A 14,581-nucleotide genomic window follows, 5' to 3' on the forward strand; every position below is an offset into this window, starting at 1 on the left:
TTTTCATGTGCAGTTCTATTTGTTCCAGGCTGTGATATGCTTTACATAACTCTGTCAAATGTATGTGAGAACACTGTTTCTTTCCTTTGGTTTTGGTTGCTTTTACTTTATACTGTTTGTTTGCAATTGATAGATTGTAAGTTGTACATGCAGACATCAAGAAAACCATTTCATGTACAGCCAACTTAGGTGATGGAATCCTTATTGCATGTTTGTGTCTATAACTGCAATGGGGGAATTTATGCACAAATACCTCTGACAGCAGCATGTATATTTCAGCCATTTCAATGTATCCGTCCAAGGACATTATTGGAGTGATTTTGTTCTGAATTTGAAAAATGTGTTTTACTTATGCATTCTGGTTGGGTTAAACAGAATGTGTTGTGATATGCTTGTGTCATTAACCTTCGCCGGTGGTCATGGGTCCGTGTGGACCCAGAAGGGTGTTTAATTGCAAATATCTCTTAAACTAGTTGGAATTTTTTAATGAGTTTTTAAGAATGCCTCAGGCACCGAAAAAGCTCTTATGTCCTAAAATTTCAGCGAGAAGTAATAACAAAAACCAAAGGTCAAATTTAGACTACAAACATTGTGGGGCCGTGCGGACCCATGTTTCTCAAAGAAGGAAAAGTGTGCATCTTTGAGAAGCATGGGTCCGCACAGCTCCACGATGTCTTCCGTGTGTAGTCGATAACCCGGACTGGCAAAGGTTAAACAGAATGTGTTGTGATATGGTTGTATCATTAATGTGTCTATATTTAGATAAGTGCGCTGTCTTGGTTAGATTGTCAGGAAAGCGTAACTTTGTGTAATGTTTTTGCTGTGCGAGGGTAAATGGAAACTCAAGAAACAGAAATATGTAAAATGTGAATGTGACTGGTGATTGTTTTCTGGTTAGGTGTGTTACATACGGCATGGAAAGTGGAATATCACTCAATAAGTGATCGCCAAATGCTGTGAATGGAATAATGTGTCAGAGTTTGGTATTTTATTAAACCTGTTTTAAAAGTCCCTTGCATTTAGTAGGTTCTCTGGTTAGCGTTGTTCTTGCTGTTTTATGTATTAATGTGTGAGTGAGTCAGTGCTGTTTCGTTACTAACAAGGAGTATAATGACTGACCTTGTGTAAAAAAGATTTAGAAACGGCTTCAGTTGAAAAATCTTCCTGGAACCTATGCATTGTAGCTTATGTTCATACACACACTCACACACACATGTTGATGCACACAAACACATGTACACACACACACACACACACACGTGTGTTGATCAGGCATGTTGATGCACTCAGATGCACACACACAGACACAGACACACACACATATGTTAATGAACACAAACATGTGCACACACGCACACACACAACAATTTGAACAATGTTACACACAAGTGATGTACATCGAAACAAGCCTTGATTAATAAAGCACTCGCTCTGTCTCACAGAAACTTGGCATTACACACTGAATAACTGTAAACTTTGCATCTTTATTTCTGTAGGTAAAGTAACAAGTAATTTGGATTATTAATGCTACAGAACAGAAATACTGACAGACAGTCATAATTCTGCAAGCTTATGTCAACATTTCTTCTCTCCTTTCAACCTGCAACCAGCTGATCATTTGAGAGGTATTGTACTTGGTTTTTTTCCCAGCAGGATTATTGGAAAAAAGCAACAACTATCACTGAAGTGAAAAAGAAACCACAAAAAAACAGCAACAAGAAACGATAATATCATTATAAAGATTTAACATGGATGCACTACTAACATAAGTACACATTTTACTGTGATATGCGGTGAAGCAAAATTGTAGACTATTAATAAACTATTGTACCTAGCAGTTGACTGACAAAATGCACACAAACATCATGGCTTATAATCCTGCTGATATAAAGCGGTCGTTCTATTATAAAGCGCCATTGCAACAGTCATGGTTAAACAAAGAAAACAGAAAGAGATAGGCAGAATGTGTGTTTGTGTGTTATATCACAAAATAAGAGACAGACATGCAGACACAAGTTTTACTTGGTCTTGATATTTGTGAATGTGGTAAATGAGGGAATCAGTGTGCTTAGGCCACAAAAAAAAAAATGTCTGTTTACGGTAACCCGACCGACCCTAGTTTTTAGGCCTGACCCTAATCTTTTTTTTGGATCGTCTGAAAAAAAACCAAAAAAAACCCCGCATCCAAAATAGAGCTGTTTGCGCTCAAACAGCAGATGACAGAAGGGAGGTAAGCTCAAAGTACTGTTAGGAGTAAAGGGTCGTCACTCGTGTTACTTCCTTTCAAAATGGATGCACGCAGTGGTGTTCGCCACCCGCTAGCTGTAAAGCTTGATAAATGTTGTCATGAAAAGGATGGGGTGAAAATTATCAGTACCTATCCAGCGAGTTTTAGTATCATTAACGTTTTTCAACAGGCAAAAACAGGGATTGATGAGAAGAAATGAACTGTGAAACATCATAGAGAGGGGAGAAAAAAACAAAACAAAAAAAAACAATTGAAAAAAAAAAGGAAAAAAAAAAGCCGACCTACCGACCCTATTTTTTCACCCTATGTTACTGTGAACAGACCTTTTTTTTTTTGTGCCTTATGTGAGTGTGATTTATTGGTGTGTCAGTGCGTGTGTTTGTGTGTGTGTATCTGTATCTGTGTGTGTTAGTGATATGCATCTGTCACTTAATTCATGCACATGCTTGTGTTTCTTCTGCATATATGCCTTCAAAGCAGCTTGTTCAATGAAGTACATGTCCATCAATTATCAATGAAACAGTTGTGAAATTCACTTTTTAATGGTGTTACGGAGCATGACAGCCAGATCTATGTCGGTGTACGAGCGAAGCAACACGGTGACGAAACCACACATGGCCAATCCTGCCATAAACATGAGACACCGCACGCCTAGCTTAAAACCCGGGATTCTGAAACGTAAATTATTTTAAAATGGATCATAAACATAGTTTTGAAGAAGTGTAGGTACAATCGTGCCCCTTTTTAAGGTAACCAAATAAGTTGAGAAAATAGGGGGGTGGGATCGAAGCCCTCGATACTGATACCCTGGACCTTGGCCTATTTTCAGAGTTTTTTCTATTTTGGAATTCCCATGTCTGGGGGAGGGGAATGTCTTAGCATTAAAGTAGATTGATAAAGATTATGAACAGAGGGTCTGAAAAGGGGGGGGGGGGGGGTGGCCTGTCCACTGTACTACTGAATGGCATTCTTCAGATACATTCTACCTCTAGAGCTCTCTCTTTATCACAGTTCTTGTCACTACTAAATTAATGAGCTTTTTTAATCATCATGTGTCTCTTCCGTCTGTATGATTATTTTTGTTATTCATTATTTTTGATATAATATTATTTTGCCCAAGCTGCTCACCTGTCTTTGACATCGCGGCAGTACCCGCTAACGTACTTTTGGCGACTGTAGAGATAGACCAGGCCAACCACAGCAGAGGCAACTGAAAATGAAAGAGGAGATTTCATAGTAAAGTGACCAAGATGTCAGAATAGCATATCTGGGTGGACACGTGAGAAAATGGAAACAAAATGACATATAACAGAGAACGAACTTGACTTGTAAATTACGGTATAACGTTAATGTTTCCATTTCCCTCTCTGTATACCAAAGAAAGTAACGAACTGAAGAAGTGTAGAAAGCACATATCAGGCCTGGGCACAAAGTACAGTTGAACCTGCCCTGGCGATATGTAACCTGGATAACGACCACTTGCCCACAACGGCCACCCAAACCAATCTACACTAGTCATCATAAAAAACTTTACAGATGCGTTTGAGAGCAGATCTTTGTACTGAGGCCGTTTATCGTAAAACCAATTATTCCCCTAACTTATTCAGAAAACAGATTAAGTTTACATGACGTAGTGTCGATACAGTAGAACCTACAACACAGACACCCCCCAAAATCAAATTCGCAAAATCAAGGTTCCCGCGTTAAAATTGACAAAAAATCAGAACTGCTAAAACGAAACATGTTTAACATGTCCTTAGAGAGAAAAATCAAATATGCATCCAAATCAGTCAGTTCTTTTCACATATTTTGTCTAACATGAATGCTATGGCATGCTGAGCTGTGTAGGTGTCAATCCTCTCAGAAGGCATAAAAGGCCGTTTTTGAAGCCGTTTTAGCGGGTACTGAGACCAAAAATGGTACATTTGAGTAACTCGCTAACGCATTGCCTTCAAACTTTCGGAGATTTGTGCTACCACATGTCGTAAAGTACATACGGAATTTCAAATCATTTGAGACATTAGGTCTGCTGTTATTTGTCATGTCAGAAAGAGTTCTTAAATTGACGGTAGGTTTTTGCTGACTCATCGAAAAAATTTTTGTTGTTGAAATCTTCAAGAACAATAATAGATGCGCCACATACTCAAATTTCAAGTACATATTTGATCAGACATGGGTAGTATGAGACCGGCACGGTTGGCCTAGTGGTAAGGCGTCCGCCCCGTGATCGGGAGGTCGTGGGTTAGAACCCCGGCCGGGTCATACCTAAGACTTTAAAATTGGCAATCTAGTGGCTGCTCCGCCTGGCGTCTGGCATTATGGGGTTAGTGCTAGGACTGGTTGGTCCGGTGTCAGAATAATGTGACTGGGTGAGACATGAAGCCTGTGCTGCGACTTCTGTCTTCTGTGTGGCGCACGTTATATGTCAAAGCAGCACCGCCCTGATATGGCCCTTCGTGGTCGGCTGGGCGTTAAGCAAACAAACAAACAAACAAAAATGGGTAGTATGAGTATTTCAACGCGAAAGTAGTTTTTAAGATTTAGTTTACTCATTCAGAGCGCTGAACGAAAATGTCGGCCTAGCTCACTGCCGACACGCATCAATGGCTCTTGAAAAAGCATTTTCCAAGATTTTGTGTGTGCGTTTAAACAAGTGCGCTGTGAACAACAATTGTTGAAACTGAATTAAATTTAAGGGTAAATTGAAAGTTTCATTTTTCTAAATGCATGCTAATTTCAATTTTTTTCTGTTCACTCGGACAGGGTACATCTTTGTTTTTAAAACTCTTTCTGGTATGTCGCATAACAGCAGAACTGATATCTCAAATGACTTGAGATTCCGTGTGTAGTTTACAACATGAGTTAGCACAAATCACTGACAGTTTGAAGACAATGCGTTCACGAGTTACTTGTTAGTTGTACCATTTTTTGTCTCATTACCCGCTAAAACGGCTTCAAAAACTGCCTTGTATGCCTTCTGAGAGGATTGACACCTACACAGCCCAGCATGCCATAGCGTCCATGTTAGACCAGATATGTGAACAAAACTGACTGTTTTGAGTGCAGATTTGATTGTTCTGTCTAATTACATGCTAAACATGTTTCAATTTAGTTGTTCTGACTTTTTATCGATTTTATCGCGGGAACCTTGATTTTGCAAATTTGATGTTGGGGGGTGTCTGTGTTGTAGGTTCCACTGTATTGACACAACGTCATGTAAACTCAATCTGTTTTCTGAACAAGGTAGGGGAATCAATGGCCTTTCCAGTCATATACTTGGTTTTACAATCAACAGCCTCATCAGAAAGATCTGCCTTTAAACGCATCTGTAAAGTTTTTTATGACGAGTATAAGTGTAGGAGAATAAAAACAATGTAATTCACTCTTTGAGGGCGACTACCAGTCTAAAAGGACCATTTTTGGGCGGCTCCTTTGGTGGGCTGTATTGACAGGTTCAGCTGTATCCATCTGTTGCAGATCCTACATAGCTGTTGCATATGCAGTCACTTTCCTTGCCTGGATTGGGAAAAGGGCGGCATTTTATCTGTGACATTGATGTGAGTCTTCATTGCAGTGTGTCTTTTAACTCATTGTCTCCCAGGTACGGATATATACGTATACCAACTCATATGGTTGTATCTGACTTGGTATGGATATATCCGTACACACAGTCACTTCAGTCGCTTCCTGTAACGTCGATCTTAACGCCTGCATTCCAGCGTGTTGATACTCAGTTTCTACACAGTTACTACAATTCTGAGTGACCTGCTGCAGCACAGCTGGTCTCGGCTAAAAAAAACTTGGTCAACATAGGTGGGGTAGAAAGTGTTAAGAAATAATGTACTGTTGTTTACAGGTAAGATATATACATGTAGAGTATATTATTTTCGCTGAATGCGAATTATCCTTTAAATAGTATACACTTTTAGGAGTGGAACTCATCAAGTCTTCATTGCGAAAAAGATTAGACATCACATGCACAGAAAATGTTTTTGTAGTGGATAAATGGGGAGCGGAGGTGGGGGTTAAATAAACATGTTTACATTTTAGCACCCCATGTTGCTCCAAAGTGACATAATTACGTTGGCCACCCCCTGTTTATTCAGGCCAAAAAGAAAAATATGTCTGTTTCCAGTAACCCGACCGACCCTACTTTTAAGCGCCGACCCTACAGGTTTTTTTCGCTTTTCGCACAAAAAAAACAAAACAAAAAAAAACAAAGGGAGGTAATCCGTCGATGAGACTTCACAATCGAAGAGACTTACCTCCCGTTTCCGTCGTCACGCAAAAAAACCATGGCGGCCAATGACTCCGGGGAAAAAAAAACAACGTAAAAAGACGTTAACAAAACGTAAGAAAAAAGTAAAAAAAAATTTTTTTTTTTTTTTTTACCGGAAACAGACATATTTTTCTTTTTGGCCTCATCTGTCTGTCTGTCTGTCTTAGTGTTTGCCAGTATGTCAGTAGGTGTGGACTGCCTCATACCTTGATTAAAAAAGAGACTGGACAACCACAGTGTAATCAGGAACACAGGGAAAAACTCCAGGCTGTTCTGCCTGAAAAAAGAGGAAAATTATGAAGAAAGGTACAATTAAGGTATATAATTTAGTATCACAACATTCTACATAGAGACATACTGGAATACATGTACATTGTGAATTTTACCTGCACCAAAATGTGTAGAATGAAAGCAAAACAGTAATTTTATAAACATAATAACATTAAAATATTGTCAAAGTATTGTCACAATTGTTCGTGTTCACATTTATATAACCTGCCTATAATTTACCTGCTTTTAAGGCTTGAGTCTACCCCTTGTAAAATTAATAAACTTAAGTTTTCAAAGGTGAACTTTGATGTAAGTTCAAGGTCTAAATAGCATGCACATTTCCCAAATAACAACTGAAACTTGAGTATGGGGTATCAGACTTTAAAACACGAAACACTATTGATGACAGTTCTAAGATTATATTGCGTGTACATGTATGTAAAAAAATAAAATAATAATCACACCTGTAGAAGAGTGATAGAGGAACAATATAGAACAGAAAATTTAAAATTTTTTAACTTTACTGGTTACTTTTAAAACAAAAACAGGGCCTCCGGAGTTGCTGTCTGAGCGAACGACGAAGAAGAAGAAGAAACAAAAACAAAAACAGGCCAACTTTGTACGAGGGGTAGTCTCCAGCCTTAATGAGGGGGGGGGGGGGGGGGGGGGGGGTTGGGTCACTGTAACACTCCAATTTTCAGAAAGAGAGGATAAAGATGTTCTACTCACTGTGCCCGAAGTGCCCGCTCAAAGTTGGCATCTCCTGTCATTTGTGGGTAGGGCACCTTGTGTTTCATGCGACTTTTGCCAACCATTCTCGCAAAGAAAACTTGAAGAAGAAAAGACTTTTACTTGCATATGTTGTAATTTATTATGGGCTTTGTTTCTTGCCCTATTATGATGAATAACTCAAACACACACACGCACACTCCATCTCCCCCTCTCTCTCACACAAACACACACCTTGGCACCCACACACAAACACATGCACGTGCGCGCATTGTCACACACGCAAACACACACACAAGACCACACGCTCTCTTTCTCTCTCTCTCTTTCACCGTTAGTCACTTTATATGTATTACCTCAATTAACATTTTGTGTGTTTTGCTTGCTTGTTGATCGCTGTTTTTCATTTTCGATTTGTATATTTGTTTGTTTATTATTTTTGTGTTTTGTTTACATGCTTATTTTGTTATTGTGTTGTTTATTTACGTATGTGTCATACTATTCTTCGTATTAGATTGATTTTTTTTATTTTTATAGATGTTAGGACAGGTTGGAAGAAAAGGCGTATTCTTGTAAAATAAAGTTCCATAATCATCATCATCATCATCTCCCTGTCTCTCTCTCTCTCACGCACACACGCGGCTTACCCCTCCCCCTGTCCTTAGCTTAGCAAAACTGTCTGTCAAATATACACATCTAAAACATAAAAAAAATAAGTAAATAACTCGTTCAGTGCGATATTCTCTCTAAACGTAGTATATGTACCACACTAAAGCCCCAGTTTGCGTCAACTGAATCAAACACACACGCGCAGGTGCCAGAGCACTCGTATAAAAGTAAGCTTGGACCTAGCATCAGTGCGCTTGGACCTAGTATCAGTGCACTTGGACCTAACCGTGCAATGTCACCAAGATTCATTTTTAGCAACAACAGGTAAACTGAAAGCAATCGCTATGCGGGTAACATAATACTTGTTCTATGGTAATACTGATACGGTTTGGCGAAGCGACAAGAGAGAATTATAAAAAAAAGCATTTAGACACGAGCTATGCTATGACTGAACACGGAACTAGAACGCCGCACAGCACCTTTGTATTCAGTTCGGTTTTACTGAGTGCAAAGCAAACCGCAAAACGGGTTTATCTGCTGCGATACTTACCCAGTTGAATTCCAGCGAGAAGCGTTACGATGCTTGTGTAGATAATGTCTTCAAGTTCAATCGCCGTCATTTTGTTGTTTATACAATCCCTGTTCAAAATGACAGCCTCGATCTGCAAACTGAAACGATTAGAGCGTCCAGAGCGTGGGTCGCCAGTTTGATTGTGTGCATGTTACCTTGACCTTGACACCAGTCACTAAAGCCACATACATTACAGCTATGATTATGACTCAGGGACATACAGGCGCACATTTGACTATCTTTCGCAGGCACTACGTAAACATTCATCTGCGTGGGAAAACAAACTCAAGCTCAATGAACACTTATTAATCGCCCCTTCTTGCAAGAGCTAACGGCGATGTACAATAGCAAAACCACACACACACACACACACACACACTGACTCACATACACTGACTGACGTACGCACTGGCAGGCAGTCACACACACACACACACACACACACACACATAGGTGGTTTTACAGTCATTTGGGGTCGGCTGTGTATCAAAATGCCATCTTGCTCAAAACACAGGCATTTGGGGTCTCTTTTGTTTTAAGTGTTAGAAAGTTTCTTAAAACTTCAATGAGCGTTAAATGCCATTTTAAAGTGTGAAAACTCATTTCAGGAGGTTATTACATAAAATGCAACCTCCAGCGTGATTTTTTAGAAAAACAGACATTTGGGGACGATGTTTGCTGTACAGCAGTGAAATGGGGACGTATGTGTACACAAAGTGCAGAGCTAGAATTACGTTATCGGTGCTATGAATGTTTTAGGTGTTAGAAAGTTTGTTAAAACTTCAATGAGCGTTAAATGCCATTCTAAAGTGTCAAAACTCGTTTCAGGAGGTTATTACATAAAATGCAACCTCCAGCGTGATTTTTTAGAAACAAACAGGTATTTGGGGACGATGTTTGCTGTACAGCAGTGAAATGGGGACGTCCAAAAGTGCAGAGCTCCCGCAGAGCTATATGAATGGTTTCATCACATACATGGCGCTAGGCGACATATGTTGTGAAAAATTTTACAAATCACGTTTTTGCGCCCGATATTTTCTTGTCATCTCCAAAGTCAAGGGACAAACACGAAATTCCTTGACTTTTGGGGTAGCGCGACTCTGTTAATTTTAAGAATTAAAAAAAAATAATTAATTACTAGGATGTCCCATCGTTGGGAAATTCCGGTCGCTTCCTCCGAGTGGAAAGCTAGCAGTGACAGAGTCGCACTACCCCAAGTCAAGGGATCTATTAGTCCTGTTTCGCCGTTATCCCAATTCGCCCCCATCCCATTTTGGCGACATTCCTCAGGCCAAGTGTCATTTTACCACCATATCATGTACCATTAGCTCCACATCCCATTTTGGCGCAATCCCGTTTCGCCGTTAGCCCATTTCGCCCCCATCCCATTTTTGCGACATTTTACAGGCCAAGTGTCATTTTACCACCATGTCATGTACCATTAGCTCCACGTCCCATTTTGACGCAATCCCGTTTGGCCGTTATCCCATTTTGCCCCCATTCCATTTTTGCGACATTTCATAGGTTATGTGTCATTTTACATGCCATTCTAAAGTGTCAAAACTCATTTCAGGAGGTTATTACATAAAATGCAACCTCCAGCGTGATTTTTTAGAAACAAACAGGTATTTGGGGACGATGTTTGCTGTACAGCAGTGAAATGGGGACGTCCAAAAGTGCAGAGCTCCCGCAGAGCTATATGAATGGTTTCATCACATACATGGCGCTAGGCGACATATGTTGTGAAAAATTTTACAAATCACGTTTTTGCGCCCGATATTTTCTTGTCATCTCCAAAGTCAAGGGACAAACACGAAATTCCTTGACTTTTGGGGTAGCGCGACTCTGTTAATTTTGGGAATTAAAAAAAAAAATTAATTACTAGGATGTCCCATCGTTGGGAAATTCCGGTCGCTTCCTCCGAGTGGAAAGCTAGCAGTGACAGAGTCGCACTACCCCAAGTCAAGGGATCTATTAGTCCTGTTTCGCCGTTATCCCAATTCGCCCCCATCCCATTTTGGCGACATTTCTCAGGCCTAGTGTCATTTTACCACCATATCATGTACCAATAGCCCCACATCCTATTTTGGCGCAATCCCGTTTGGCCGTTAGCCCATTTCGCCCCCATCCCATTTTCAGTTGCGACATTTTACAGGCCAAGTGTCATTTTACCACCATGTCATGTACCATTAGCTCCACTTCCCATTTTGGCGCAATCCCGTTTCGCCGTTATCCCATTTTGCCCCCATCCCATTTTTGCGACATTTCATAGGCCATGTGTCATTTTACCACCGTGTCAAACCACTAGCGCCACATTCCATTTTGTCGCCATGCCGTTTTGCCGTCATCCCATTTTGCCGCCATCTCTATTTCGCGACATTTTGGATTGTGGCAAAAATGGAATTTGGCCTAAACGGAATGTCTTCCTAGTTGAATAACGCAGTATAGTAGTATAGTGAGGCTTGGCAAGAAGAATAAATAAAAAATGTGATGGCGGCCAAATGGGATGGTGTCAAAATGGGATGACGTGCTATTGTTATGACACGGTAGTAAAATGACGCTTGGCTTGTGAAATGTCGCGACAATGGGATGGGGGATAAATGGAATACGGTGAAACGGCATGGCGGCCAAATGGAATATGGTGTCAAAATGGGATGTCGCGCTATTGTTATGACATGTTAGTAAAATGCCCTGTCACGTAGTCTCAATCCAAATTGGAAATCCATAGCATCATCATTATAATCATCCTCATCTCATTAATCATCCAAAATTATAAATTTTATAAAATGACGCTTGGCTTGTGAAATGTCGCGAAAATGGGATAGGGAAAAAAATGGGACGGCGGCAAAATGGGATTGCACCAAAATGGGATGTGGATCAGCCACTAGATTTCCAATTTTAAAGTCTTAGGTATGACCCGGTGTGACGTTTTCATCTTTCGCCGTGTTGATATTTCGATTTTCGGCCTCGTTGATCTAGTATAAACTCTACACTGAACAAAAAAAACACCCTTCGATAGTACTGATGAGCGACCTTGTGTACCTTACATTCATGGGGCCAAATTTGTCCAACCAATTATTTTATTTAACTTAGAAATTTGATTCATCCTAAAATGTTTCCCTTCTTACTCAAGGGACGTAACCACTCGGTACACGTTTTCGAAGAATTCGATTTTGGGAGTGAAATCTATTTAATTTCACAACCAATTTTTTTCACATGCAAGAAACTGACATGCTTTTCGTCCATAAATAATTTCTCTTCTTAATTTTACCAGGAAACAACATTTCGGTCTCGAGTAAATATCGAGGGGGAAATATGTACACAGGCGAAAGATGAAATCGTGACACCGGCCGAGGTTCAAACCCACGACCTCCCGATCACGGGGCGGACGCCTTACCACTAAGCTAATCGTGCCGGTTTACCCTTGAGTGACAGACGGACAGACAAAAGAATATACAGACAGACCGTAATTAACACAAACACACACACTCAGCAGAGCAAAGCGGTATAACACACAAACTCAGCAGAGCAAGGCAGTATTACACACACAGACTCTGCAGAGCAACTAAGTCGGTGACACACAGACACAGTTATTTGGGGACGATGTTTGCTGTATAGCAGTGAAATGGGGACGTCCAAAAACCGATAGCTCTGCGCTGTGCTATGAATGGTTTCATCAGTTACATATGGCGCTAGGCGACATAAGAGTATTTCCAATCCAGTCAGTAGCTAGCATTCACGACCCTGACAACGGATGGTTTGAGTCTGATTTATGAGAATGAGAATGAGGGAGAGAGAGTTGTATTAAATTGAATTGAATTAAATTGAATTGAATTTATCTTTCTCTTAACACTGTAACAGAACAAGAAATGCTAAAATGTTTTTTTTCCATCCCGCCCTCGCCCATTGAGTTGAAATAGAAGTTAACCACATTATGTTTGAAAATGTTCCAGAGCTTTATGTACAATAATGTTTCAATACAATCATAGTGTATTAACATTTTACCAGTATCAGCTGCAAAATAGAAGTAGTGCTTTACAAGTTTCGAAAGAGAAACAGCATGTAATGATACGTAAATGGTGTACAGCAGTGAATTGGGGACTGTTTCCCAAACAGCAGTCAGATGGGGTCTGGTTGTTGTACAGCAGTCATTTGGAGGCACAAGCTAAAACTGCTTCAGAGATGTGTGTTTTTCATTGGCTTTGATCTCCGCTGAGAGGGAGAGAGTCAGAAAGAGCGACATAGACAGATAGACAGAGACAGAGAGACAGACCGAGACAACAAAGGAGAGGTTAAGGACACCCCCTTACCCTTGAATGACAGACGGACAGACAAAAGAATATACAGACAGACAGACCGTAATTAACACAAACACACTCAGCAGAGCAAAGCGGTATAACACAAACTCTGCAGCAAAGCAGTATTACACACACACACACACACTCTGCAGAGCAACTAAGTCGGTGACACACAGACACAGGTATTTGGGGACGATGTATGCTGTACAGCAGTGAAATGTGCTTGTTTGTTTGTTTGTTTGCTTCACGCCCAGCCGACCACGAAGGGCCATATCAGGGCGGTGCTGCTTTGACATATAACGTGCGCCACACACAAGACAGAAGTCGCAGCACAGGCTTCATGTCTTACCCAGTCACATTATTCTGACACCGGACCAACCAGTCCTAGCACTAACCCCATAATGCCAGACGCCAGGCGGAGCAGCCACTAGATTGCCAATTTTAAAGTCTTAGGTATGACCCGGCCGGGTTTCGAACCCACGACCTCCCGATCACGGGGCGGACGCCTTACCACTAGGCCACCGTGCCGGTATGGTTTGAGTCCTATTTATGAGAACGAGAATGAGGGAGAGATGATTGTATTGAATTGAATTGAATTAAATTGAATTGAATTGATCTTTATCTTAACACTGTAACAGAATAGGAAATGCTAAACTACTTTTTTTTTTCATCCCGCCCTCGCTCATTGAGGTGAAATAGAAGTTAACCACATTATGTTTGAAAATGTTTCCAGTGCATTATGTACAATAATGTTTTAATACAATCATAGAGTATTAACGTTTTACCAGTATCAGCTGCAAAATATAGTAGTAGTGCTTTACGAGTTTTGCAAGAGAAGCAGCATGTAATGATACGTAAATGTGATACAACAGCGATCAAAGTTCAAGTCTGAAGGTAGGCTCTGAGAAGTGTAACCAGTGCATGCAAATCCTTGGCGATATGATTTATCTCAATAAGGTACAGTGTTCGTCGCACATCCGCAGGCTCCTCAATAAATGCCAGTCGTTCTGATTCATCATAACTCATGTCTGCTTTGTCCCTGAATAACGTCCAGTACAATGTTTCAGCTTTGGTACAATCGTAGGTGAACATGAAGTCATCTGATTTTGCAAGCAGCTGTTTGGATGAAGCATTGTACACCATTCTAATCACTTTCTTTCGTGTTCTGGGGTTCGTAGTAATTTCTAAAGCAAGTGCTTTTACTTCCCCTAGACTGTACTCCCTTTCCAAAGCATCCTTTTCAGCTTTAGTCAACTGCTTTTCCACTGGTTCCTCTGTATCACTCTCTGACGTAAAATATCTGTCCTTGTCACTGTCAGTGGCCACGCATGTGGAGTCAACGGATTGCTGCAAGGCAGGTTCCGTCAGCTTGGATGGAATGTGGCTCCGTGATTCACGTGCTTCAATGTTCACAACACAGCTTGCCTCGCTGTCAATGCGTTCGCCGGCGTGTAGTCTCATTTTCTGTGTGTGCCTAACGTCGGGAACTTTGTCGTACGTGTTTGTGTGAATTATGCCTGATGTTGTGCTGGCATGATTTCGCAGATGATCGATCAGCTGTATCAACAGAAGAAACC

The 14,581-nt window shown here is 40.7% G+C and overlaps 1 protein-coding gene across 2 annotated transcripts in view; it reads right to left on the reverse strand.

Annotated features, from left to right (window-relative positions):
• Window positions 1–1,464: 1,464 nt before the first annotated feature.
• LOC138969487 (microsomal glutathione S-transferase 2-like) overlaps window positions 1,465–14,581 on the reverse strand; it is a 13,545-nt gene continuing 428 nt past the window's right edge. Inside the window, exons 2-6 of one of the 2 annotated variants that reach the window (XM_070342288.1) lie at window positions 8,686–8,804; window positions 7,527–7,626; window positions 6,734–6,804; window positions 3,377–3,458; window positions 1,465–2,919 (exon numbers count right to left, since the gene is read on the reverse strand). In XM_070342288.1, coding sequence (XP_070198389.1) covers window positions 2,781–2,919; window positions 3,377–3,458; window positions 6,734–6,804; window positions 7,527–7,626; window positions 8,686–8,755 — 462 coding nt within the window. In that variant the 5' untranslated portion in view covers window positions 8,756–8,804 and the 3' untranslated portion in view covers window positions 1,465–2,780. Of the gene's footprint in view, window positions 2,920–3,376; window positions 3,459–6,733; window positions 6,805–7,526; window positions 7,627–8,685; window positions 8,883–14,581 lie in introns of those variants that run through there. The other variant, XM_070342287.1, reaches the window with a different exon arrangement.

The sequence above is a fragment of the Littorina saxatilis genome, linkage group LG6 (genome assembly GCF_037325665.1).
Source record: "Littorina saxatilis isolate snail1 linkage group LG6, US_GU_Lsax_2.0, whole genome shotgun sequence".
Taxonomy (NCBI): domain Eukaryota; kingdom Metazoa; phylum Mollusca; class Gastropoda; order Littorinimorpha; family Littorinidae; genus Littorina; species Littorina saxatilis.